The sequence below is a fragment of the Serinus canaria genome, chromosome Z (genome assembly GCF_022539315.1).
Source record: "Serinus canaria isolate serCan28SL12 chromosome Z, serCan2020, whole genome shotgun sequence".
NCBI classification, from domain to species: domain Eukaryota; kingdom Metazoa; phylum Chordata; class Aves; order Passeriformes; family Fringillidae; genus Serinus; species Serinus canaria.
In genome coordinates this window covers 20,752,286-20,778,763 of record NC_066343.1, presented here as the reverse complement: position 1 = coordinate 20,778,763, position 26,478 = coordinate 20,752,286, and the positions used below count along the sequence as shown (strand labels likewise).

The following is a 26,478-nucleotide window of genomic DNA, read 5'->3' as shown; positions in this document are numbered from 1 at the left end:
GTTATATCTTTAATATGTATTAGATCTTTAATATGTATTAGATCTACATCAAATTTTGCTGCTTACTGCTTGGTGACATAATTTCTGGTATTACTTTTAAAGTACACAAAACATTCTTGTGCCAGCTGTCCTGAGAGACAAAAACTTGTGTTGTGTGCAAAATTCATGACTAATGTCCTGTGTGAAGGTTTCCAATAGATGTATCTTGCTTTGGAAAGTGGGCAATTTTCATTGGCTTTAACTGGGAAATAATTCATTAAGAACAATATTGCTTTGGTCTTAGGATATTAGGAGGGGTGGTTTCTTCTATGTATAAAGCCAATATAAGATATTTAGCTTCTAATACATTCAGGTGGCAACCTGAAGCTTAAACTAAACTTCCTTGTCTATTTTTTTTCTTCTGTCGAAGATTTCTCGTATGGAATATGTCCATTCAAAGAACTTGATATACAGAGATGTAAAGCCTGAGAACTTCTTAATCGGACGACCTGGAATCAAAACCCAGCAAATTATTCACATTATAGACTTTGGTTTAGCAAAGGAGTATGTAGATCCAGAAACAAAGAAGCACATACCATATCGAGAACACAAGAGCCTTACAGGAACAGCTAGATACATGAGTATAAATACACATTTAGGAAAAGGTACGTATGATTTTTAGGTACAGAAGCAGTGTGATTTGTCATAAACCATCTTGCTTTCAAGTTACAGTTTTTGTCAGTCTATTGTCATTAAGAATGGCAAATTTTGTGTATTCTGCAAAATATAGTTCAGCCTTATGGAAATACTGTTTATGGGAATAATCTTATTTGAATCTCTAATCATCTTGATCATGTCTTGGAATTGTCCTCTTTGTTAGCTTTCCTCAAAAGAAAGATGAGGTGTATCTTTTTGTAGCACAATACCTTCACATTTTAAGTTTGCCATGGCAGGGTGAAGTGTCCAGGAAATAGAAATATTTATTAATTACACAAAAGTCAATAGGTTGCAATGGCGTGGATTTTCAATGCTTCCATGCTTTTTTGATCTCTTTGAAATGCATCATAAAGTAATAAAACAGCTTAGAGATAATGCTGATTTCTCAATTTATTTTTTTTTTTTAGTGCTGTTAGTAAAGCATTGTCAGAGTCATTAAAGGTTATGCCAGCAAGCTAAAGAAATTACAGGATTTATATAAATATAAAGTTGTTATTATTGAATGAATAAATTCACCTTGAGAAAGGTATGATCACTTAGATCTTTGTTTATTACAGCTATAGAGAGATTTTCTAGTGAAATCAGTCAGTTAGACCCCTTTGAATTTGTGTAAGCTGATTGCTTATCACTGCACAGTAATCACTAATTAGTTTATTCTTTGAATTGATCATAAAAATGTTGCACAATACTTACAGTTTAACTATAAGCATAACTGTTAATATAGCAAATGAGAAACCACTCACACTTCTCAGACAGAAATAAGGTGCTTTATCAATAAAGCAGAGCCACAAAATGACTTAGGTTAGAAAATATCTTTAAAGTCATCGAGTCCAACTGTTAAACTAGCACTGCCAAATCCACCACTAAACCATGTCCTGAAGTGCCCCATCTACAAGGCTTTTAAGATACCTCTGGAAATGGTGACTCAGTCACTTCCCAGGGCAGCCTTTTCCAATGTTTGAGAACCCTTTTGATGAAGCAAATGTTCCCAATATCCAATCTAAACTTTCCTATGGCAAACATGAGGCTTTTTCCTCTTGTCCTGTTCTTTGTTCCTTGGGAGAAGAGGACAATCCTCACGTGGCTGCAATCTTCTTTTCAGGGAGTTGTAGAGAGTGATAAGCTCTCCCCTGAACCTCCTTTTCTGAGCACCCTCAGCTCCATCAGCTCCTCCTCATAGGATCTGTGCTCCAGACCTTTCACCAGCTTTGTTACTCTTTAGTGGGCATACTCCAGCAGCTCAAGTGTAGGGTTTTAGCTTTCTAAATCTAACTTTTGGAAATCAGGTTCTTCAGATAAAAGAAGCATCCACTATATTTTTCAGGCTTAAATGGTGATGTCAGCTTAATGTGACTGATTCGTTTTTGACACTGGGCACTCATCTCCACTAGCAGGATAGACTTCTGATTATTATATTTTCAACAGTGGCACAAGCACTTTTAAAATCAAATAAATTTTTTACTCCTCCTTAAATAAGAATATTGCCCCTAAACCTTTTAAGAAAAACAAACCAAAATGTTAATTACTTGAAAAGCAAACTGAATTTTGATTACATGTCTGATATTTACACAGGATGTGTTTATTTTTGTCTAATGGTAACTTGTTTAATCATACAAGGGTTTGGGACCATAAAGATCATCAGTTCTGGCCCTGTTGCCATAGGCTGGAACACCAGGTTTCTCAAAGCCTCATGCAAATTTACCTTGAACAATTCCAGGGATGAGCCGTCCACAGCTTCTCTGGGCAAGGTGTTTAAGTGTCTTGCAACTCTCACACTGAGGAGTTTCTCCTGAATATTTAACCTAAACTTGCTGTCTTTCAATATTACACCAATAGTCCTTGTCCTGTCACTACATGACCTTGTAAAAAGTCCCTGCATAGCTTTCTTGCAGGGCACCCTTTTGGTACTGGAAGATGCTGTAATGTCTCCCTGAAGCCTTTTTTTCTCCAGGCTGAACAGCAGCAACTCTCAGACTGCTTTCACAGGAGGGACACTGCCTCAAAGTCTTCATAGACTTGCTTGATCAGGTCCATGTCCTTCAGATCTTGGGGACCCCAGAGCTGGATGCTGTACTGCAGGTGGGGTGTCACCAGAGCAGAGCAGAGGGGCAGAATCCCCTCCCTTGCTCTACTGGCCACAATTTTCTGGATGCAGCCTAGGTCATGTTTGGTTTTCTGTGCTGTGAGTGCTCATTGTGGGGTCATGTCCTACCTCTCATCTACCCACACGTGGAAATCCTTCTCAGGGCTGCTCTCCATTCTCTGCCCAGCCTGTATTTGTGCTTGGATTGCCCTAACTTAAGTCCACTTCTCATTGTCGTGTTCACACAGGCCCACCTCCTAGGCCTGTCCAGGTCCTGCTGTGGCATCCCTTCCCTCAAGGGGAAGGTGCTGTTGACAGCACCACGTGGCCATATGTCATTGGCAGACTTGCTAAGGGTGCTCTTGATCCCACTGTCCATGACACCAGCGAAGGTGTTACCTTGCAGTGGTCCCAGTACAACCCCTAAGGAACTAGTGTCCACTTGGACAGGGAGTTCTTGACCATGATTTACAGTGTGACCACTCAGCCAATTCCTTATCCACTTGTTTTGTCTGTCAGATCAATGTCTCTCAAGTTCAGAGACAAGGATTTCCTGTGTTACAGTGTCAAATGCTTAGCGTATATCTAGGTAGATGATGTTGGTTGCTCTTCCATGCACCAGCATGTAGTTGCATTGAAGGTCACCAAATTTGTCAGGCATGATTTTCCCCTACTGAAGCCATGTTGACCATCATCAGTCATCTCCTAATTTTCCATGTCCCTCAGTATAGTTACCACAAGGATCTGCAGTGTGATCTTGCTGGGCCCTGAGGTGAGTCTGACAGGCCTATAGTTCCTCATGCCTTCCTTTTCTTCCATTTGTAATAATAGGGGTTATCTTTCTCATCTTTTATTCTGTGGAACCTTTACTGGGCTGTAATGACTTCTCAGATGTGGTGGGTATAATGGGTAGTGTCTTTTTGCCTGAGACTCCCAAAAGATTCATAGATGTGTTTCAGCAGGTCCCGTGGACTTGTGCATCTTCAGGTTCCTTAAATGGGCTCCAACTTGATCTACAGTGTTCTTCATTCTGCCGGTCCCTGCTCTTATCTTCCTGTGACATGAGTAATGTGACTGGAATACATACCAGGGAAGATGGAGGCAAAAAACTAATTTAATGATCCCAAGTATCCAATATAAACTCTCCTGTGGAACAACACAGTAATTTTTTGCCTCATCTTTCTCCATATCCCAGGTCTTCTGTTTCCCTCTGTCAAGGTCGTGCATTTTTCCTAGTTTTCCTTTTGTCACCATCTTACTTATAGAATCTCTTCTTGTTGCCCTTGACATCCGTGGCCAGATTTAATCCTATCAGGGCTTTAGCTTTCTTAAGCTGATCTCTGGCTGCTTGGACAATTTCTCTGTATTTCTCCTAGACTACCTGTCCTTGCTTCCCCTCTCTATATGCTTCTTTTTTTTCCTTTGGATTCATCCAGGAGCTCACTGCTCATCCATGCAGGCCTCTTGATGGTTTTTGCTTGACTTTGTTGGAAGGTGCTGCTCCTGGGCTTGGGGGAATTCATGCTTGAATATTAAACAACTTTCTTGGGACCTTGCTTCTCTGCAGGGCTTTATCTCGTGGCACTCTGCCAAGCAGATCCCTGAAGAGGCCAAGCTGCAATTGCTGAAATTCAGGGTACTTTGTTTGCTTTGCTCCCTTCTCACTATTTTAGGATCTCAATCTCCATTTCATGATCTCTGCAACCAAGGCTGCCCTTGAGCTTCTCCTTCCCCACCAGCCTCTCCGTGTTGGTGAGAACAAGCTCCAGCATGGCACAGCTCCTTTTTACCTTCTCTGTCACTTGGAGAAGGATAACTTACTGGATTGCTGATGCCTTGCTGTCTTGTCACTCTAGGAGTTAGCAGAATGCTTGATGTTCCCCTGTGAGGACCAGGGCTTGTGAGCATGAGGTGATTCCTGTATATTAGAAGCCAACTGTTACGAATGAGTGTTTGAGATCACTTAAAAAATCATCAGCAAGGGTATCAGTAAAAACCTGATTTAATATTAAGCAAAGACAAAGTTCTTTGCAAGATTCACTCCAATGCTTCCTAGTCACTTACAGCAAGGAAAAAGAGAAAACCCAAACCCGTACTAAAATCCAGTCAATCAAAACAGAAATTAATTGAGAGCTGTGTAAGGCTGTGTGTGTGTTTAGGTGCATGTGACAAGTGACAAAAGGACAAGGGCAAGCATAAAAAAAGAATACAGCCTAAAAGCTTAACACCACTCAAAAAGTATTTTACCTTAACTTACACCTTTACCTAAATGTTAAACTTAACAATTCAACATAGGAATTAACATTTAACCTATTTTAGGTTAAATTAGCATTTAACCTATTTTATAACCTAATCTTACTTACAAGCCTAACTTTGATATCCAAGATACTTAACATCTAAGAGAGCAGCATTTCTCCCAAAATTTGCGGTAGCATATATGTATGTTAATGCACATAGGCAGTCAGTGCAAAGTACCTGTCAAAAAATTCCCCTCAATGGCAGTGAAATACTCACTCTGGGTGCGTTTGCATCTCTCCATTGTGCAAAGAATTGAGCCTTGAAGAGCAGGGGTATTGGCCATTTTTGTTCAGCAGTCATCTGAACACAGCAGGCTTGGGAGTTTGTGGGCTCTGTGAGGCCCAGCTCAGAGAGAAGTTGCTGGTCTCAGCTTGCTGTACTTCAGAAGAACTCAAAGGTTCTTCTTTGGTCATTTTAGACCACTGTTTTATAGGGTCACAAGAGAGTGGGCTTTAGTCATAATAATGTTTCATCCTGGCCACAGTGGGGGTTTGCACACAGTTGAAAGTGTGAGAATAGGGATGTTATGTTACACAAGCAAGAAAAATAGTTTTCAAGGCTTTTCATAAAGAAAACATGAGCTTGTTAGACAGCAAGTACTCCTAGGAGCAAAGGGCTTCTGATTAATTCAAAAAAAGCTGAGCCCAGGAGCTGTTTGTCAAGCTGAGACCTAATGAGCTTTTTTTCAGATAACAGTGTGGCCTAGAAGGGGTGAGGGAGGGATGCACCATCATGAGGACTCAGCTGCTCAGTCTTCCTGGCTGGGGACCCTAAACTTGCCCTCCCATTAATCATTCCCCAATAGCTCTCAGTCAGCTCCTCATCCATTCCCCAGACAAAACTCAATACACTCAGCTGGCTATTTCCATGGAAGGTAATGTTGCCTCCTGGTCTCCCTTGCCTCTCCTTCCTAAAGAGGTTGAATCATTCCATTCCAACAATTTTTTATGTTGATTGTGATATGTAGTAAATTTTTTAATTCCTGCAGTGGGTCATACAAACCACTGAGGGTTCTCAAGATCTGTGTTTACAGAGACAGTGGTATATAGGATACAGTTCAGTTATAGGCTCAACTCTGAAAATAGTGGTAATAAGATAATTTTTTGGGGTGGTATTTTTAGTCTGTAGATAATTTCCTGAGCTGCTTGAATGGTCTGACAGCTGACCCTTGTGAAAAAATGTTTTCAGTGAAGAGGGAGGCTGTCAGGTTCACATAAGTTATAAGGTATTTTGAGTATGTCTCTGTTGACCTGTAACTTTATGTGTTAGTGCGTATGAGTAAGGAAGGATGTTATCCTGGAATAAAAAGTGTAATTTAGGATACGTACTTTTTCAAACTATCATAACCAATGCATAGGTACTAGAAAGACTTTAAATGTGTAATCAAAATTTGCTCAAAATCACCAAAGCCCACTCTTTTAAGGTGAATATAGGAAATACAAAGTTATGGAACATCCTGTAGTCAATAATCTTTTGTTTCAGAAGAGACATTTGATCAAGGATTTCTGGTAGTTTTGTTCCAAGCAAGGAGTTTGTATATGGAATAGAAGGTATTTTGTCTATGTGAAGAATAATGTGGCTTTATTCAGAGAGCTCTTTGAAGGAAATACTAATACTCTACAGCCTTTACTAGCATGTTGCTAGTGCCCTGCCTTGCAATAAGATAATTTCTTTTAGGGTTAAAGTTACTCTGCTTCTTCTCCAGTTCACTTCATTTTCAGGAGGGGAAAGTGAGATTACAGAGAGTGTAGATTCTGACTGGGAGGTTAATGAAAACACAGATCTGCATCTGTAAAAGTTCTGCAATTTTCTGTGTTTGCTGGATATGTAAATTGGTAAATATTTCGGGATTTCCATCAATTCAGAAGAATAGTGTGTTTTTTGGCTACAGAAACCATAATCATATGGAGCCATAATTTACTGTAATCTAGACATCTGTAATGCTCTCTGGGGAACTGATCATATCCTTGATTGTATTGGTCTTTTCGTGTTAGTGCTTAATTATTGCCAAGGCAGAAGTTAGTTATTGTACAATGAATACTTGGAACTCTTCTGAGAATGAAGCAAGTCTGCTCTTAATATGAATAAAAAGGCCACATGAAGCCAATTTCTTTAAACAGGTACTTATCCTCAAACAAAACGAGGAGAATGCAATTCTTATCTTTAGTACATGTGCTCTGTTGTCAGAGCTATTATAGGTTCTAGATTAAGAATCAGTTTTATAGGGGCCAGACTCCTTTGTAATCTAAACCATCCATAAATAAGTCTACACTTATTAAGTTCTTACTGCAAAAACAATGAACATGTGGTCCTAATATTTTATTAAATCCTGAAGTTTGCTAAATCCTCAAGTTTTTCCAGTAGCTTCTGCATTTTTGAGAATGATTTCTTTCAGCAAGGTAATTTGCTTTAAGTGCTGTTGAGATGAATATACCTGCAGTCTGCATCTGCTTTTTTTCCTGGGTTTAGCTGTGTTTTTAAGGCAGTCCGTAGTACACAAGAATGCCCCCACATGCTCAGTTTGGTTTCAAGTACTTTATACCTAATAACTATTTTTATAACTAATTATAAATAACTTCTAATTTGGAAGCTAGTCTTCTAAATATAATGTAAAATTACACAGATGGAAGTTTCTAATAATATTTGCATTTTGTTTCAGAGCAAAGTAGAAGAGATGATTTGGAAGCATTGGGCCATATGTTTATGTATTTTCTCAGAGGAAGTCTTCCATGGCAAGGTTTAAAGGTATTGGGTTTTAATATCTGCCTCTATCCTGTTTTCAGATCATCAGCTTTTATTGATGTGTTTGGGGTTTTTTTGAATGTGTGTCTGCAAGCTGTATAACTTCAGAAGCTTGTTTGTTCTTCTGTCATAGGCAGATACATTAAAGGAACGTTACCAGAAAATTGGAGACACTAAACGAGCAACTCCTATAGAAGTATTGTGTGAAAACTTCCCAGGTAATGTCTGCTGTTAATAAAAATATTGTGTCTTGATTTATAAAATGAAACTGGCATAGGTAATTGCTGGGGTTTAAAATTACAGTACATGTAATAGATCACAGTATCTTGAATGGATCAAGTTGGAAGGGACCACAGCAGGTTATGTGGTCCAATCTCCCTGCTCAAGCAGGGCCATCCCAGAGCACATGGCATAGGATTGTGTCCAGACTGTTCTTGGATATCTACAGTGAAGGAGATTCCAGAACCTCTCTGGGTAACCTGTTTCAGTACTCAGTCACCTGCCCAGTAAAGGAGTTCTTCCTCTTGTTTGGGTGGCACTTCCTGTGCATCAGTGTCTGCCCATTGCCTCTCCTGCTATTGCTGGGCACTACTGAGCAGAGCCTGGATTCATCCTATTGACAACCACCCCTTAGATATATGTATTAATCAGGTCCCCTCTCAGTTGCCTGTTTTCAAGGCTGAACAGGCCCAGCTCCCTCAACCTTTCTTCATATGAAAGATGCTCCAGTCCCTTGATCAACTTAGCAGCCATTTGCTGAACCCAGTCCAGTAGCTCCATGTCTCTCTTGTTCTGAGGAACTCAGAAATAGACATAGCCACTGAGAGAGGGACAGGATCACCTCCCTTGACCTGCTCTTCACAATTCACCCCAGGATTCCATCGGTCTTCTTGGCCCCCAGGGCACACTGCTGCCTCTGAAGAGCTTGTTGTCCACCAAGACTCCCAGGTTCTTCCCTGCAGAGCTGCTTCCCAACAGGTTTGGTCTCCAGCCTGTGCTGCTGCACAGAATTACTCTTCCCCAGGTGCAGGACCCTGCATTTGCCTTTGCTGAATTTCAGGAGGTTCCTCATCTCTCCAGGCTGCTGAGGTCCTTCTGAAGGGCTGCACAGCCCTCTGGACTATCGGCCACTCCTCCCAGCTTCGTGTTGTCAGTGAAATTGCTGAGGAGGCCTCTGCCCCTTTGTCTGAATCATTGATGGATAAGTCAAACAATACTGGGCCCAGACAGAAGAATTATCCTTTGAAGCAGCAGTAAGCTAATGCTGTTGTTCTTCAAATACAGTTTCTTCTAAAGGAAACATTAAAAAAATACTGTATGTGTGCTTACAGTGATTAACTAGTCTGCACATGTATCTTCACACTGAAAATTTTGCAAGCCTTTTCAGCTGAAATTTGGTATCACCCCTGTAAAAACAAGCTGCATTTAAAATAACTTGTAAGTTTCAGGTGTCACTTCTAGTTCTCTAAAGTACAAGGAGAATCAATGAGGTGTTGGGAAATTGGACAGAAGGAAATAGGATTTTTTTAAAAAGCTGTAATAAAGTGCTTGTAACAGGGGACATGTATGACATGGACATGATTTTTCCAAAATATAAACAAGATAGATAATCAAAATATCATTGAAAGATAATCAAAATATCATTGACAGGCAAAGTGGATTTGCTGAGAGTAGCTCATTACTAATGAAAGGAAATCCTGTCCACATTAGGCCTTGGGGACACAGAACTGATGCTTTATGTTGTATACCCCTTTCTTTACCTTTTCTTAGTCTTGTCTCTGTAAAATTGGTTGGAAAGAAAGAAGAAAGTAGAGGCATTTCTCTCTAAAGCACACTGTGCATTAGAATTAGGACATTGAACAGAAGATCTCAACAGGTAACATGAAGAAAAAATTAATGGGGTGTTTCTTGCTAGGATATGTTTGGAATATGGTAGTATATCTCAGAATATTGTAGCATTTCAAAGAACATTATTAAGTAACTTTTCTTTCTGGTAATTCATGGTGAATAACTGTTCAGGTTTTATGATGAGAGGTACAAGTTGCTTTAAAATGAAATAAGGTAGTGGGTTTTTTTTTGAGTTCCATTGAAACAGATAATGGCATATGTATATATTTCTTATTTATCTAGAGGAAATGGCTACTTACCTACGTTATGTAAGAAGGTTAGATTTTTTTGAAAAGCCAGACTACGACTACTTAAGAAAGCTGTTCACAGACTTACTTGATCGGAAAGGCTACATGTTTGATTATGAGTACGACTGGATTGGCAAACAGTTGGTGAGTGCAGTTCAGCTGTCAGTAATACAGTGGGATTCACTGTGATCTGTTCTGAGTTTCGTAAGACATGTGCTTGTCAAGGCTGCAAATAGAGCTGTGAACAGCTGCTACTACAAGCCCATCTGCAAATGTATGTTCAAACATTATCTCTTGGTTTGAGTGGTTCATATGGATAATAATAGCACATTTGGAAAGAGAATGAAAGTCCATCTCTGTTCAATCCGAAATGAGGTGGTAGAAATTCAGATTGTTTTTTTTGAAGGAACTTAAAATTTTGCAAGTAATTGTCATTACTGCATGAATTTTTTTTTTGTTCCCAGTATTTTTAAAATGCAGAGCTATACATCTGCATATGAGGTATTTAGGTGTTTATCAGTTCACTATGATAAAATATTGCATACTTCATTGAATATTTCATTGTGGTGCCTCTAAGGTTTCAGAAAACACTCTGTTTCTATAATTTAAGAAGTTGTAGAGGACGGGGTTTTCTTCAGCTTCTCAAATATTTTCACTTCTTTTTATTATTTAGGGAAGTGAAGGCTAATATGCATATATTTGACCAGTTTCAGACTATGCACTTTGCTCTTCTGTGTGGTTCTGAAAGAATGGTAGCATTTGTTCTATTGCAAAATGTATTTTTCAGTGTTTACAATTAAAAATTGCTTTAAGCTTTTGATCAAGTTTCATCAGAATGTCATAACTGATAACTGGAGAAAGTATCAGCCTAAAGTCTTTCAGAAAATTAATGTATGAAAATACTTAGAATTACTACTTCAGTACATTCTGTAAGTCATGGTTTTTTTCCTGTTGGTATTGGTAAATATCTAGTGAAGCTTCTGCTTTAATCTGATAATTTTGTGTTATTTGAAACTGTCAGATTTAAATAGTGTTTTCTATTACAAACCAGTAACTTTTGATGAGACTTAGAAATTTACTTTTTTTACCAGTTGCTACATATTATTTATATTTGTAGCCTACTCCAGTGGGTTCAATACATTCAGACCCTGCAATGTCTTCAAACAGAGAAGCATATCAGCACAGAGACAGAATGCAACAATCCAAAAATCAGGTAAACTGCTCATGTAAGGTTATCAGCATTACTGTGTCTTTTGTCTCATGATTTGTGCTATTTTTATTAGAATTTGAAAATAAAATTGCATCTCGGTTTTTTTTGTTTTCACTTTAAGTAGATCTTTGGTCAAGTCTGCATATGTGGAGATACATAAATATCTCCTAAAAGCTTGCTTGTTTGAAGCTATGATGTATTGTAGTGAATCAGTAATGAATTTTCTCTCTACTCACGCTTCTTTATTTGCTGTCTCTCCTCCATACACTATTTTCTCTCTTTCCTTTCTGACCTGTATGTATAACATTTTCACTTTTTTTTAAAACCAGGCTAATGACTTAGATAGTAACAATGTTAGGAATTCAGAGCTGTCAGTTTACCTGAGCAAAATTGGAGCATTGTTTTAGTGTTCTTTTTCTTACTAAGAATTTTGTAGTTTAGCTACTTTAGCTCTGTATAAAATTTTTTATGAAGGAATGTGTAAGTTTGTTGATAGTGTTGAAGTGCAATCTATATAGGAATTGAGTGTGTACTTTTAAAAAATATGCCAGTTAATGTACAAATTGTTTATTTTAAATTTTCTTTCTTCTTTTGCATAAATCCTAATACATTCAAAAATGATAGTCAACAGACCATAGGGCAGCTTGGGACTCACAGCAAACCAATCAACATCATTTTAGGGCTCACCTGGCATCTGACAGACACGGTGGCTCTGTACAGGTAATTTCTGCTTCTTTGCATGACCTAAATTGGTTGTTCTGCATTACTTACTGTACTACTTTCCTGTAATGTATCACATGATTCATGTTTTTATATTAAGATTGCTTATCAGTAATGTTCAGAATGCTGCTATTATTTACTATTTCACAGTTTGGTTGCTAAGCAGAAAACAAGTGCTGAAACTATGGATCTTTTTGTTGATGGAATATTTCTTGTATGTTTCTTAGTAGAAGTAAAACATAAAACCGTTGACCTGTCTTTTTTAAAGAATATATACTTAGCTCAGTGAAAGCAACTGAAGTTTAGACTTTAAATGTGTTAATTGTATTAGCCACTGAAACCCATTATTCACTGAATTGTGTTGTTCAAGCCATGTTTTTTATTCCTTAAGTAAACATCAAATTAAAATGCTACTTAGTAATGTTTGCTTAACTTTCACTCCATTATTCAAATAGTAATTGACTAGAAAAATGTTCCCTGGGGCAGCACCTCACACATCTCAGTGAAAAAATTCGTAGAAACCAAAATTATTTCATCTTCAAAGAGCTCTTTTCCTGGTTTGTTTTCAATTTTTAAAATTAATTTTTAAAATTTTTGATCTCTTATTCTCTGAATGTATTTAGGTGTGAAATGTATTTAGGTGTGAAATAGTTGGAGTAGTGTATGAGGAATTAATACTGAGAGACTCAAAATGCCAACTGTGAAGTCTACATGAGATTTTGAGCTTTGAGTCCAAAATGAAAATGATTTAGCTTTGTGAAGTCATATCTGGGTGGGGGTTGTGTGTGGAAATTGTTTGCTGCATTTTTGATTATGATAATTTGTTATGTATGTTTCTTCTGAAGTTTTTGGTTTGGAAAAAGATTGTCATGGCCTGAAGAAAGAATGAAAATTTCAGGGTAAAGAAAACAAGGCTGCAGTCGTCTCAGTGTAATAATGTTCTATAAATTTTGTTGCTTTAGAAACAGCTGTCATGTGTAATGTAACAGAATCTAGTAGGTGATAATTATTGCGGTGTATAAATAAAAATTTAAAAGTTGTTCTTCCCATTAATAAATGTTTAGAAAAGCTTTCTTTTCCCATATTTTAGGTTAGAAAAATACACATTGAATTAGTTAAATTACAGTTAGTAGAACTTTCAAAGTGTCATCATGTGATTTTGTTGGCATTTGTGGCACTTCAGAAACCTTTTATTGTTTGTAAGGTAAAACGTAAGAAGAAATTTTCTTCCATTGTTAAATATGCTAAATACCCTTTGGGGATAGGGAGAATATTTTCTAGGAAACAACAGAACTAACACTAGTATTCCTTACTGTTAATACAGTGTTGTTTCTATCCTTTTTCCTCACAGGATACAGGCAGTCTGTCTGAGTTGAGATCATTTAGATCTGTTGAGGCTGAGCAATTGCCATGTGAATAAAAGCACTGGGCAAAACTGCAACCCTGGTCTAGGTCTTAAAAGATTAAGTGTTGTGCAGCAGGATGTTTTCATATTGGTTTGCTTTTTGTTGTGGAGTAGTATGCTTCCTTAATAAGGGCACTTATAAAATCACATAGTATCTCCAGTTATGCTGTGACATAGCCCCTGGCTGTTATCAAATACCTCTTTGTTGCAGGGATACTAACTGAATCATGCTATTTGTTAAGTTGGTTCATTAGCTAGGTCCTTTAGTAGGATTCCTAATTGCTTTCAAGGAGACAAATACTAGAAGTCCCACAGAAGATTGTTCAAAGGTAACGTTGAGTCTCAGGTGTGAAATTAAAGTCTATTTTTTTTTTCTGTGATGTCAGTGAGCCATTGCTCATCTTTGAGATCAGTTTTACCAATTTTTCTGCAAGATACGAAAATTTGTCAGATTATTCAAACTGGCAGTGGAATGTTTTTAGGTCAGTGCTATTAGTCATCTGTAATACTACTGCTGATGTCATCTATTGGGTTCTTTTTTAGGTGATTATTAAAATGTGCTAGTGATTCTTTTCTGTGACATATTAACGTTGAGGAACTGAGTGTTGGTATATATGTTTGTTAGCATACTTTTGTATGCTCTTAATGATAGGTTCAAGTGGCAGCCACTGAGGTTCAAGCTGGTTTGTTCATTAACAGATTCTGTTCTAATTTTTGTACTAATTTAATTTTTCCCAGACCCTAGGCTTGTGTGCAAAACATCCTTATGTGTTTAGACATGTCTAATTTTACTTTGTAGAATCAGTTAAAGTCCAAATAGTGCTAGGAAATTGAGTTGTAAAGGGAAGACATCTCTTTTTCCGCTTACCTCAGTCCATTTTTCTAGTTCATGCAGACTTATTAATGATCAACTTATACCTCCCAGCAATTTGTTCAACAGCTTTTGTGCCTTTGTCTCACTTCTCAAAATGTCAGTTGTACAACACTGAATTATTTCTTTCACTGCATGAGCTGCAATCTGCTTGTGCATTCATAAAGATTGTATTAATCTGTTCCATTAATTTTTTTCCCATCACTTACTAACTGATCTTCCTCTTATCTTTTCTCTTTCTTTTTTCCCATTGCAAAATTCTTTAAAAGGAGATTAGATGGAAAGATTGGGTTAAAGAGTTCCCAGTAAAGTACTTAGGAACTGCTTGAAAGATTTTTATATCTGATGTAAGTAGTTTTCAGTTGCCAGACTCCTCTCCTTCAAGAAGTCAAGATAGTAAAGTGTTAGATGAAACAAATCAATATTGCTAAGCTTTGTGAACTAAAAAGATATTGTGATAACTTTTATTCTTTTGTCTTTACTGAAAACTTTTTGAAGGTAAAATAAAGAATTGTGTAGTACCACTAATGAATTCCTTAGATATGTAGGCTGGCTTTATTTTTTGAGTGGACAATTCAATTACTGAGATTCTTAATGGAATTAAGGGGGTTTTCCTATGTCTGTTCCAAAGTTTTGCAATTCCTTGTTGTGATTAGAGTAAAAAAAAAATCAGCAAATTCTGATTTTTCTGTTTTTATGGCGAACTTCCTAACTAATTTTTGAACATAGCAAGTAAAAGATTAATTTGTGTACTAATCCAGAACAAAGTATAGAGACTGAAGATTTACTGTCACCATTTAGGGATTTGTTCGCTGTGTCTAAATGGCCTTTGTCAAGCTTCCAGAGAACCATGTATCTAAGAAATCAGTCTTATTTCACAATGAATGTATCATTAATGGGTAGGGGTGGAAACTTTTAAAATATTTGTTTTTTTAAATGTAATTATGTTACTATTGAGGGAAGAGTGTTCATATACATTTTGTAACAGAATTTAGATGCAAATCTATGACTTAAAGATCCCAATTTTTTCACTATAGTTGTATGCAAGTCTTCTAAAAGATTAACTGTGCCTCTCATTTTTTCATCAGGATATTAATTTCAGCAAGGAAAATCCATTCCAACTTGAGTCACAAGTAGAGAAATTAAATTAAAAGTTTCTCTTAACACAAACTTAGTTTTACATAGCTTCTCTCTCCTAAAGTTAAAGCTTTTTATGTGGATCTACTGTGATGAATTTTCATTGTGCCTTACTGGTGGTACAATCTGGCTACAGAATTTGGTGTACCACTCCTTCAGTGCATATGATGTCCTCTGTGTGCCTTATTCTTGCTCAATCCTGTAACATTCCCATATCTTTCTGCTTGTGTTGTGCAGATTTTTGAGATGCTTGCCTCATAGCTGGAGAGCAAAATTTCATCATTTGCCTTTTTAAAGGCTCTTCTAGGTCATATTACAAAGTACTTTACTGAGGTAATGTGAAATTAAATTCATAAAGCTGTGGCCTTATTGACAGTGGAATTGAAGCACTCCTGCATACCTCTTGTACTCCTTTGTACGAGTCTTTGTTAGTTTCATTTTCTTCACCTTAGTGAGGATCTCCTAGAGGTGCTTTCAGCAGTAGTAGATTTTAATGAAATTCAGGGCATTTGTGATTCTGGAGAAGCATGACTAATCCTGTTTTTTGGATTTATGCTATATATGCTTTGGCTCACTTATGCTTTCAGTGGCTGTAACTCTTTCCAGAAAGAAGAACTTCATGTTCCTCCCATCTAAGCTATGTCATGCAACAGACACTTAATAGAATTTGTTTGTGCATTTGGTGGATGTGTATGGCTGAGTTTGAAGTCAGTTTGAAAAATAAGCTGCAGTAAGCTTTGTTCTTTGTTACCAGATAGTAGTGTATTGATCCTAGCAGAGGGTGATTTTGGCTTCTTTAATGAGGAGCTTATATTAGTACAGCACATACATAATATACTCATGTAGGAAGGACTTTTAAATACCTACTATCATATTTTCCAATTCAAATGAAGATGTGTAGGTAGTTTAGTTTTATCTCTTTTTTTGAATGTGCTGTCCAAGAAGATAGATATTATTGAACAGGTGCTCCTGGGAAAGAACTGTAAAGGAGAGTGTCATATGAATGCCCCACAGATGCTACAGTTGGCCAGTATGTTTGATATTTGTGTAAAAGTCAAACATTTTTTCATTTGTTTCTTAGGAAAAGAAAACAGGAGTTCTTGCAAGTGCCTCTGCAGACTGTGACCTGTTCTTTGCAACAGTCAAGAATGCTAAGTTGTACTGTGTTTGTTTCCCATCCAGAAAGGTCCATATGCCTGTTGTGCTATTTCTTGATGTACCCTACTTCTTTTTGAGTAAACTCAAGGTTTCTGTTTCTTATCAACCACTCTTACTCAATCTTGAGCATGAATCTGAGGTTCTTTTTAGAAAAGTTCTTTTTAAGCCTAGATTATGGAGCAGAAATCCTGCTTTATTAGGGCTGCAGGCAAGGCTGACTACAATATTAATTGGATGGCATTGCTGTATATGGATTAGTGCAGGCTAGAGTTGTGGTTTGTTATATAGTTAGGCACAGGGGTGGAGCACGACCCCACCAGTGGGGTCAGTCTCTTCCCCACCAGTCTCTTCCAGTCGTAACCATTCTGTGCTTCTGTGCTTCCTTTGGAATCAAACTAATTTGATGGTCAAGTTGAGCAAAGTTTTTTTTACCCTTACATTGTTATGACTGTGCCTGTCTTAGTTAGCAAATACTTCTGATGCATTTTTCCATTCTGGATGTTTTACAAGAAGCAATAAAATGACCTTCACAGTAAGATACCTGGTGAGGTGGTTTGGATAATACTATATCCCTGTTCTTAGTAAATATGTCATGATGACAATTCAGAATATTCTGTGACTCTGTAAAACCTAGTAACTAGTAACCCAAGATATTTGGTTCAGGATGCCTGCCTATCCATCTTAAAGTTTGTTAAAGTACAATTCCTATCTATTTCTGCCACTGAATGTAAAGTGTTTCTGTCATGCCCAGTGATATGAAACTAAGCTGAAGATACCTAGTTGAAACTCCATTGACTTATGTATCATTGCAGGAATAAAGTCCAATCTCCCATGATTCCTTCAGTTATATTGACTAAAATTTTAGTGGTTAGATTACTGCAATCTCACATATCTTTTATTTTGTTATGAGACTGTAGGGGTTTTTAGCAGTGGTTCCTATTTTAGTGAAATTTGAAAAAGGAGAAAACTTTGCCTGATGTTGGCAAAGGGCATGGAAAATGCCTTGGGTGCAGCAAACTTCTGAGGTGCAGTACTTAGTTACAATAGGGGCCACAAAACAAACCTCAATAGGCTAGGCTCTTAGCTCTGGTTATAAATAGATGAGGCATAACTGCTATAATAAGAGGAGGGCTCAGAAGAGTGAGGGAAATAATGTTATGGCAGTGATTTTCCTTCCCTCTCCTTTCATCTACCTTGATCTCTGACCATCAGGCAACAGCTGGTAATAATCTTGAATTACAGGCTACTCTTAGTCTCTATATCTGATTAATTGTTTACAGATGTTTTCTGCAAGCTTTTATATTATTTGTCCAGAATTTCATTTTTGTGCTTGCTAGCTTGCCAAGCAGTTGCTGCTATTTAATAGCTAGTAGACCTCTCCATGGTGTCAAGTCAACTCTTTATTGGGTCAATTAGCACTGTCAGCAGCTCTGATCAGGTAGGCACTTGTCTACAGCCAGTTAACCATCTTCCTTTTTGTATTCTGTGGGGTGGATAATGGAGAGGCCTCTGTAATGGCTCCATTTGTCATGCGGGAAATCTGACAGGAACTGAGAGAGGGAACATTGGGTTCCATTTGGTTTAAAGTCCAAACAAATATTCCCAGAGAACCACAGCTTTCACGGTGACTTGAACAATTTAATAGAAATATCATGGTAAACTAATAGGAATGAAGATAATCTAATTTTTATTAAATTTTTTTGGCAGTAGTTGTTTTCATGTCCTAAAAATCAGACACCATCTATACTCTTAGGTCTAGAAGACAGCCTTAGTCTTCCCCTTTTCTGGTGAGTGTCCTTTGAGATACAAATGAATCAGACCTTCATATTCACTCTGAATATAAAGAGCTAACTAAGAAGCATAAATACACCAAAGGAGCAGAGATAGGGTTAGACTGACTGAATTGGTATTGGAAAAGTGCTTAGTGACTTCCCTTACGGCTCTGAAGAGATATGGGGGAGATTAGTAAATGGCATCCACAGAGTTGCTTTGCTTCATCCACTCACTTTGAGTTCATTGTAGAGGTTAGTTCCACTAATAGATATCAAAGGAAAGAGTTACAAGAGTAACTCCAGAGTACAGGGATGCCAGAGTAAAACCTGGAGAAGATACTGTTACTGGAATAAAAATAACTATGGAAATAACAAAAAATACTAGTTTTTTTAAGAGACATTGGAACCTTAGGAATTAACAAATGTATGTCTGGCACTAGTGTAATTTCAGATCTTTCTTCTGATTTCAGGTAGTAAGCTCAACAAATGGAGAACTAAACACAGATGATCCAGCTGCTGGCCGTTCAAATGCACCCATCACAGCTCCTGCAGAAGCAGAAGTAATGGATGAAACAAAGTATGTCCTTCTTTTTATATTCTTTGGATCTTTTGTGCTCAGCTGCTTCAATATTTTTTTATATAGTTTTACAGAAAATGTTATCTGAACTGAATAGCCATTGGTGAGGAGCAAAACCACAGTGCTATACTTAATTTTTTCTTTAAGTTTCTAAATAGTAGAGTTCCTATAGCTTGTGCTCTTTTAGCCTAAGCCTTGAATAACATGTCTTGCTATGCTGGCTAGAGAAGTGCATGCATTTTTGATTTCACTTTTCAACTAATTTTGAAATATTTATTTTAAGATAGTGTTCTGAGTACCAAAAGCCATGCGTGAAAGATGCAAAATTCTTGCTTTATATTGTATTCTGATTTTCTTTTTTCCTTTACTCTCTTTCTGTATAGCTGCCAGAAAGTGTTGAACATGTGGTGAGTTATATAGCACAGGCAGGCAGAAATAGCCCCAGGAGCTTTGTTCTTTTTATTTGGTTTAAAACTAATTTCAGAAAACTTAAATATCTATTTAGAAATGACAAAATACATTTTAATTCTGTGAAACAATTAACTGTTTTTATGAAAGGCCACCTTCAGGAGCTGTTCTGCCTGCTTCAAAGCCTGCTTGCTTTTAAGTTGTGTAGTTTGTGATGTACTTTACGTCAACCTTTTTAATGGGTACTAGAATATTTTTTCTTATTTTCTATACTGTTTGAAAGGGGAAAACATTGTTTTCAAATATTGTAGCATTCAGCTAGTGTATTAACATCTGGAAAATAACTCGCATGAATAAGTAATAATTGCTAGCAAATGTTTGAACTTTTCCAGTTATCTATGTAAACAAACTATTTCCAAAGTATTAGTCTGTGACAACTTTCTAACTAATCACTAAAACATAACTTCAGAGTTTCTTAGGTCTTAATTACATCCTATGTAATGAAAGGGAAAAATATTAAGATCTGTTACCGTGGGATGGACAACTAATATATATGCATTTGAGTAGTAAACTTAGACTGGAGAAATAGTACAGAAGAATATTCTTGGTAGCTAAAGGTAGTATGAATTCCAACATGTTTCATTTTATAATTGTGCTTGAAATAGGATTTTACAAGGATATGGATCTAGTTTATCATAAAATAAAGGCACACAGGTATGAAGGATACATTCGTAGAAGAGCAAATCACTAGCAGCAATTTTTCTAGGACTGATTTTCCTGACTTTAGAGAAAAGGGAAATTTCGCAAAGTGAAATTTTTTTTGAAGTAATTGTTCTGCAAGTTCTGGTGCTGGTAGGCAAGCTTTATTTGCATGTGTAATTAATAATTTTGAAGGGAGGTGTGTGTAGGGCCACATTTTTGCACTGGCTTTCTGTGAGCACTGAGAAGAACTATGTTCTCCTCTGCCATCTTCGTGGAGTATGGTGTTATTTTACTGTCAAAAATATATCAGTTCTCATATATATATATATATATATATTTGAAACAAACAAAAAAAAAAAAAGCAGAGGGGCAGGGATGTTGATAGGCTGCCCATAGCTAAATTCCCTTTCCCCTCTCTTCAAATAAGCACAGTGATAATCTTATGCTCAGCTCATGTACACACAGAAAAAAGATTAAATTTCTTGTACTTTGAGTAGTGATTATCACAATTAAACCCATTTTTAGTTCCCTATTTTACTTAGCTCTCTGCAAAAAGTTAAGAGAATTCTCAGGAGCCAAGATGCTCAGCTGCTGGAGAAATGTAGGAGTTCGCTTTTTCTGATATGAATACTTAATGGATGAAAATGCTATCCCTCACCATTTTGGCCTACTCTTAATTGGTTTGGTTACAGACAAAATGACTAATCTCAGTGTCCTACTCTTTAGAATAATTTTCTTGTTTTGGAGTATATAACACTCAAATTAATGTTTCAGCACTGTCTGTTTAAGCTCAAGCTTCCTCAGTGACTAGAGGTTTTTCTGGGGGCAGTTTTTTATATTTTGAAGTTGTTTTATATTTTAGCAGTTAATTAACATACATGCATGCCCACTCACCTTCACCCCCTCTCCAGCTTTGCTATCAAACATCAGTGCATAGGTACACATATTTTTTCAGAAAGAGCACTTTAGAAAATTTTAATTTTACATTTTAACATCATAATTACAAGCCTAATATCAAAAGGGGCTGTGACACATTCAAACGTTTGTAGATTTTACACTGTGGAACAGGTTAAGGGAATGGAATTACTAGTATCCTTCATGTCTGTGACATGGATATTTTTTGTTCTAAGGAGACATTGTTTTCTCAAAAGACTAACTTTGTGCCTCTTTCATAATCTTTTTTCCACCTGAAGGTATGAACAAAGCTAACCTCTCATGCTCATATCTTCTGTTGTAATGTTTCCTCATACTCTGAAAAGACAAACTTGAATCTTATTTAGAAATGCTTCATTCTTTCTTTTAGATGTTTTCTTAGTTTTAGAAACTTAGCATGACTATGTCTTCATTTAAAAGATTTTTAAAAGGGTGGGATTGTCCCCATTATGTATGATTTTAACTGTTAACACAGATGTAATTTAGGTGAATATTAGAGTTTCTGCTACCATTTCAGTGAAATCCTGTACATCAGAAAGGATAAGTTTGGGGTTTTTTAATTCTGTAAGGATTTTATTGTTTTGGGACATTTAACCAACATTTAACCAAACATTTCATTGTTCAATAATTATATATCTACTCACGTGCAGTATATATTTTAAGTCTTATGCTGTGCCATTTTCTTGGTGGGTGTGCAGCTAGCATGACTTAGCAGTGGGTGTTGTGTTTTGGGAATTTTGGTGATTTTGCTTTTTGGTTCGTGAGTGTTGGGGGCGGAAGTAGTTGTTGCTTTGGTCATTTTTGTTAGTTTGGGGTTTTAGAAAAGTTGCTTTCTGTCCTATTTCAGTTGTTGCTTACTGAAGTTGTAAAGCAAGGAGAAAACTAACCTGATCACTGTGCTGCCTTGACACTTGGGCATCTACAGATCTATCTATAATCTTCTACAGATGCTCTTTCAAGTATCACTGAGCAATTAACCTGTCTTTCCTATTTGCTAGCCATCAGAACAGTTGCTTCTATGAAGCATGTGTGATTTGGATATCCAACAGGCTCTTCTGTGGGAAGGCAGAGAAGGGATTATATGATCTGTCCTTTTTGCGTCTTGCATCTTTCTTGCCACTTTAAACACTTGTTACTAATACTGCTGTAAAGTGTCTGCCACATGCTTGGTGGCAAGTATAAAAACAGCTGTCTAAACACAAATGACAAAATAAGTTGCTTTAGAATTTTGGCCCAAGGCAGTGTTCAGCTGGAAGGAAGATAGATATGTTAATGTCTTAGGAAGGACAAAAACTGTTCAAAACCATAATGCTGAGATTGCACCTCAAATAATACCTCAAAGGACACTTTAGATTGTACAGGAGAAGTGCAGTGTTTTTTGCACTTATAGATTGCTGTTATACAACCAACTCTAGAAATGTTACATAAACTCCAGATGAAGGTTAGCAGTTATTAAATACTTTATTTAAAAAAATCCTTTCCTAGAAGTAGAAATTTTTAAAACTTAATATTCTGTATTTTGCATGCATATTGAATAGTATAATAAATTTTTGGTTTAATAGTCCTTAATAATGCACCTATCTATAGCTTTAAATGTAGCTCTAAGCAGAGTAATAACTGTATTATGTGTAAGTGACAATAACACCCTCTAGCGACAGTATGTTAAAGAACAAGTCTACATTTCTGTTACAAATTATACTCATGGAGAGATTCTGCACTATGAATCTCTGACTCACGGTTGAGTTTCTTTCAGAAAATTTATTGTCAGGCAATAGAGTCTGTTCTATCATAATCCCATTTAAAGGTGCATATAATTTAAATTGCATTTATTTGGCCTTGGAAGCCAATTTGAAGTCTAGCACTTCTAGATTTAAAAATCACAATGTTTAAGTGTAATTCAGTTCAGATTTACAAAACAGTGTTATGGTTTACAATTCATCATGGAATTTGCATTCCTTTAGTCCTTTTTAGGTATGTTACATGTTATTAAGATATTTATTTTTTCACACCAAATAAAAGATTTCAGCATTTATTTCTCCTTGAATTGAAATACAGTTGAATAGTTTTTATAGTTTCAAAAAACCAAACAAAAGAACTGTTAATAGAAATTATATCATTATAGTAGTATTATGGAAACTCCAGAGGACTAAAAAAGTGGTGCTTTATGTTGCTTAAAAATAGAACTCTTGAATTTACCATTGCATGGTGCCCTTTTTCTCTGGTTGACAGAGAAGTAGCAGAAGGAATAAAAAACAGTATGAGGTTTGCAGCAAAGATGAGTTAAAATTTTCTAATAGAAACAACAAGAAAACCTTAAGTGTTCTTGAACTGCAAAGAGGATCCAAGTAGTCCTAAATGATTAAGAAGTCTAATCTGCTTGGGTTGTGATCCATATAAGTAAAGTTTATTTCAAGAGTGAAGAATTAAAACTCTAGATAGCTGTTCTAGAATATAAATTGTCTGCTGTACTTCTATCTTCCTACAGTTACTTATGTAACCTGGGTTCTGTATATGCTAATGTTATAAATCAAGACAGAATTTTTCAGTGGGCTTTCCCTAAGGCATGCTAATTTTGAGCAAGTATAAAAGTGATTTACCATCACAGTTGAGGGTAGGATTTCCTCATCTACAGGATCATAGGATAATTCATATTGAAAGGGAGGAGCACTTCTTTCTTTGATAGATGGCATATACATATATAAAATATTTGGGGTGAAAAAGGAATTAAACTAAATTGGGGTTCATACATCTACAAGTAAATTCAAAGCTTAAGTGATAATGAATGTTAGTGGTTATAGGCAGATGCTAAAAAAGTGGGTTGGTAGTTATATGGAAATTTCAGTTACAGTCAGTGTCTTCTACCCTTCTAAACCAATTATATTTCTTCTTTAAGAAGTACTTCAAATTTAGTAAATACAGTATGATACTCTGGCTAGCTGTAAAAATTCTTATCTATGTATTTTCCCCCACTGAATTTTAATTTTGGGCTTCCTCTTCATCAATAACCAATGTTTTTTTCTACTGAAAGTTATGTAACTCTCAGAGCAGTTCTGGCCTGCCTCTGCCCACTGCTACTTTTTCAGTGACTGAGCAACAGGGTGCCTTGGATATTTTGAGAAGGTAACTTCTGTCTCCCCTTACTTTGGATGTTGTTCTCATCCCCCTGTAGAACCTTATTTTTAGACCCTATTCCCCCTGATTTTTAAATGCTTTCCCCATTTCCCATATTCCAAACTAAATCATCTGGATTCCTTTTGAATTTTAGTGATATAAAATGCTTGGTGGACTTAAGGATTTACTGATCAAGGCTATTGATGCAGTGCATTTATATTTTCACTACTGCTGTAGTTCATAGTTTAAGACTCATCAGAGTATAGAGCTGCAAGTGAGAATTCAATAACCAAACCACAGAACTCCATGGGACAAGCTATATTAGAGTAGACAGCTTGCATGTTCAGTTTTGGTCACACACATTGCGAACACTTTCTGTGAAGTTTTATTTTTAAAGGTGGTGTTCAGGATCTGGGAGTTGCTTAAAATATGCCTAATAGTGCAATTTAAATGAATTTTGTGTGTGTGTTTTTTGTTGTTTTCCTCTTTAGTTTATTTTCAAAAGTACTTTCTGGACTTCTGCAGTCCTTCTGTATATTATCTATATCTAACTCCCTCCAACTCTTTTTCATTTTGTAGTGTTCTTTCAGGTACTTTCAGATTGTCTCTATTTGCTAAGAGGAATTCACAGTGCTTGCAGTTAGTTTCGTTGATGTAGTATTCAATAAAGCAGAAGAGTGGATATCAGTGTTCTTTATATTTAAGCTGTAATTTTTCACTATAGTATTTATTATCACAGCAATGAGTCTGAACATTAAATATATTGTTCATTAGAATTTTCTTCTAAAATGTCCTGTGAAATATCCTTGGAGAAAATTTTTCTAAGTTCTGGTTGACAAAGCAAGCTCGAATTGTTTCTTGTTTTAGCAGCAATAGTGTCTTAAGTGCACGGTTTAGGTGATGCAGTCATAAGCACGAGCTTCCATTTGCCATATTGCCAGTTAATATGAAAGAGTACTCAGGTAATCATATAGTCTTTATTCTTACAAATGCATTTTTAAGTCAGCCTATAATGCCTTTGATACTCTCATCAATACTCCAGGCTTAATAGCTACTTGCATTATAGCTTGAGTTTGATACTTTTTACCAAAAAAGGTAAAATGTGTCAAAAATATCTCTACTTCAGTTTCTTTTTCTTATAAATCAATTGCCTGCAATAGGTCTTAATGAGTTCCTTGTGGTGCTGGCTATACCTGAGCTATGTACTTCAAATGAGACAAAGAGTAAATAGTTTTGTTTTCTGGTTTCTTTTATGTCATGTGTAATTCATGTCACTTGCAGGTGCTGCTGCTTATTCAAGCGGAGGAAAAGGAAAACCGTCCAGCGCAACAAATGACTAGAACCAAACAGAACACGGAAAATGCTTATTTGTTCAACTGTTGTCTTGTGATCTTAAAACAACAACAAAACCCAAAGCAAAAACCTCCATAATAAACACATTTTCTGAGGACTCTCTGAGAAACAATATCATGCCTTTGTGCTTTGATTTGGTTCCTCTGCATCCATCTTCTGTTTCTTTAATTCATCTGTTCTGAAAGCTTTAAGATATTGTCAAATGGGAGTGCTTCTTTGACCATCAACATATGGAACAATGAAATGATAGAAAATGAACAGTATCCTGGGCAAAACAGATCTTGAGAAGTATTTCTTCTTTCCTAGGAAGCAGTAGCAGCGTCTTAGGTGAAGACAGGTGTCATAAGTCAGTTTGTAGCAGTGTATCTGAAGTAGTATTCTTCAGAAATGAAGAAGAAAAATACAGCTACACAACCATAATGCAAAATAATAAAATCTTAGGATTTATTTTATGACACTTACATTGTTTTTCTTCTTTTGCCTCAGTATTACTGGTTAGTTAAATTGTTACTCCAGTCAAATTGCCACTGTCTAGAGATACTGGGGATGCTGATTTAACTGTTGACAGTTGTCAGAATGCTGGTGCTACTAACAGAAAGTATTTCCAATACCCTTTTCATTTGAAAACCTGCTTTTTTTTTGCCTACAATGAATATTGCAGTACAGTAGAAATTATGAGTGTTTGTGCAAGAATACAAATGTTTATAAAATTTAAGTTGTACATCTATATTAAGATCAAATTACCTTCAAAAGAGCTCTACAGAGCAAATAATGAATCTGGTTAAAGCAGAATAAGTATGAAAGCCTGTATGTTCACTAAGGCAGTTGATGATTGACAGCATCTTTAACTTGAAAATATGGATGTGCCATGTAAAGTTAGAGGTGTGCTATTTTGCTCTTTAATTTAGAAAATAAATGCAATGCAAATGAGTTAGACTTCTGCCTTCACTGCATACTAGCCCAGAGCATCCCAAATTTCCTCTCTTTTTTTTCCTAGAATTTTCTTGTAATGCAGTGTAAGGTCACTAGGATTGTAAGATGGCAAGGATGCGTCAGATGCTTCTCTACAGTCAGATGAAGTGCTGGCAATATGACCAAACCACCAGTTCTGTAGGCAAGACAGCCCATTTTGTATTTTCTTCAGAAAATATATGCTTATTTTAAAGC

At 36.5% G+C, this 26,478-nt stretch overlaps 1 protein-coding gene across 5 annotated transcripts in view; it reads left to right on the top strand.

Moving 5' to 3' along the window:
• The window catches only part of CSNK1G3 (casein kinase 1 gamma 3), a 66,928-nt gene extending 40,681 nt beyond the window's left edge, over window positions 1-26,247 (top strand). For 2 of the 5 annotated variants that reach the window (XM_018921197.3, XM_018921203.3), the window contains 10 exons: window positions 410-644; window positions 7,737-7,822; window positions 7,953-8,037; window positions 9,950-10,098; window positions 11,072-11,167; window positions 11,789-11,884; window positions 18,698-18,804; window positions 19,188-19,211; window positions 23,876-23,967; window positions 25,240-26,247. In XM_018921197.3, the coding sequence (XP_018776742.1) occupies window positions 410-644; window positions 7,737-7,822; window positions 7,953-8,037; window positions 9,950-10,098; window positions 11,072-11,167; window positions 11,789-11,884; window positions 18,698-18,804; window positions 19,188-19,211; window positions 23,876-23,933 (936 nt within the window). In that variant the 3' untranslated portion in view covers window positions 23,934-23,967; window positions 25,240-26,247. The remainder of the gene's footprint in view (window positions 1-409; window positions 645-7,736; window positions 7,823-7,952; window positions 8,038-9,949; window positions 10,099-11,071; window positions 11,168-11,788; window positions 11,885-18,697; window positions 18,805-19,187; window positions 19,212-23,875; window positions 23,968-25,239) is intronic. The other 3 variants (XM_018921201.3, XM_050986983.1, XM_018921202.3) reach the window with 3 other exon arrangements.
• Window positions 26,248-26,478: the final 231 nt, after the last annotated feature.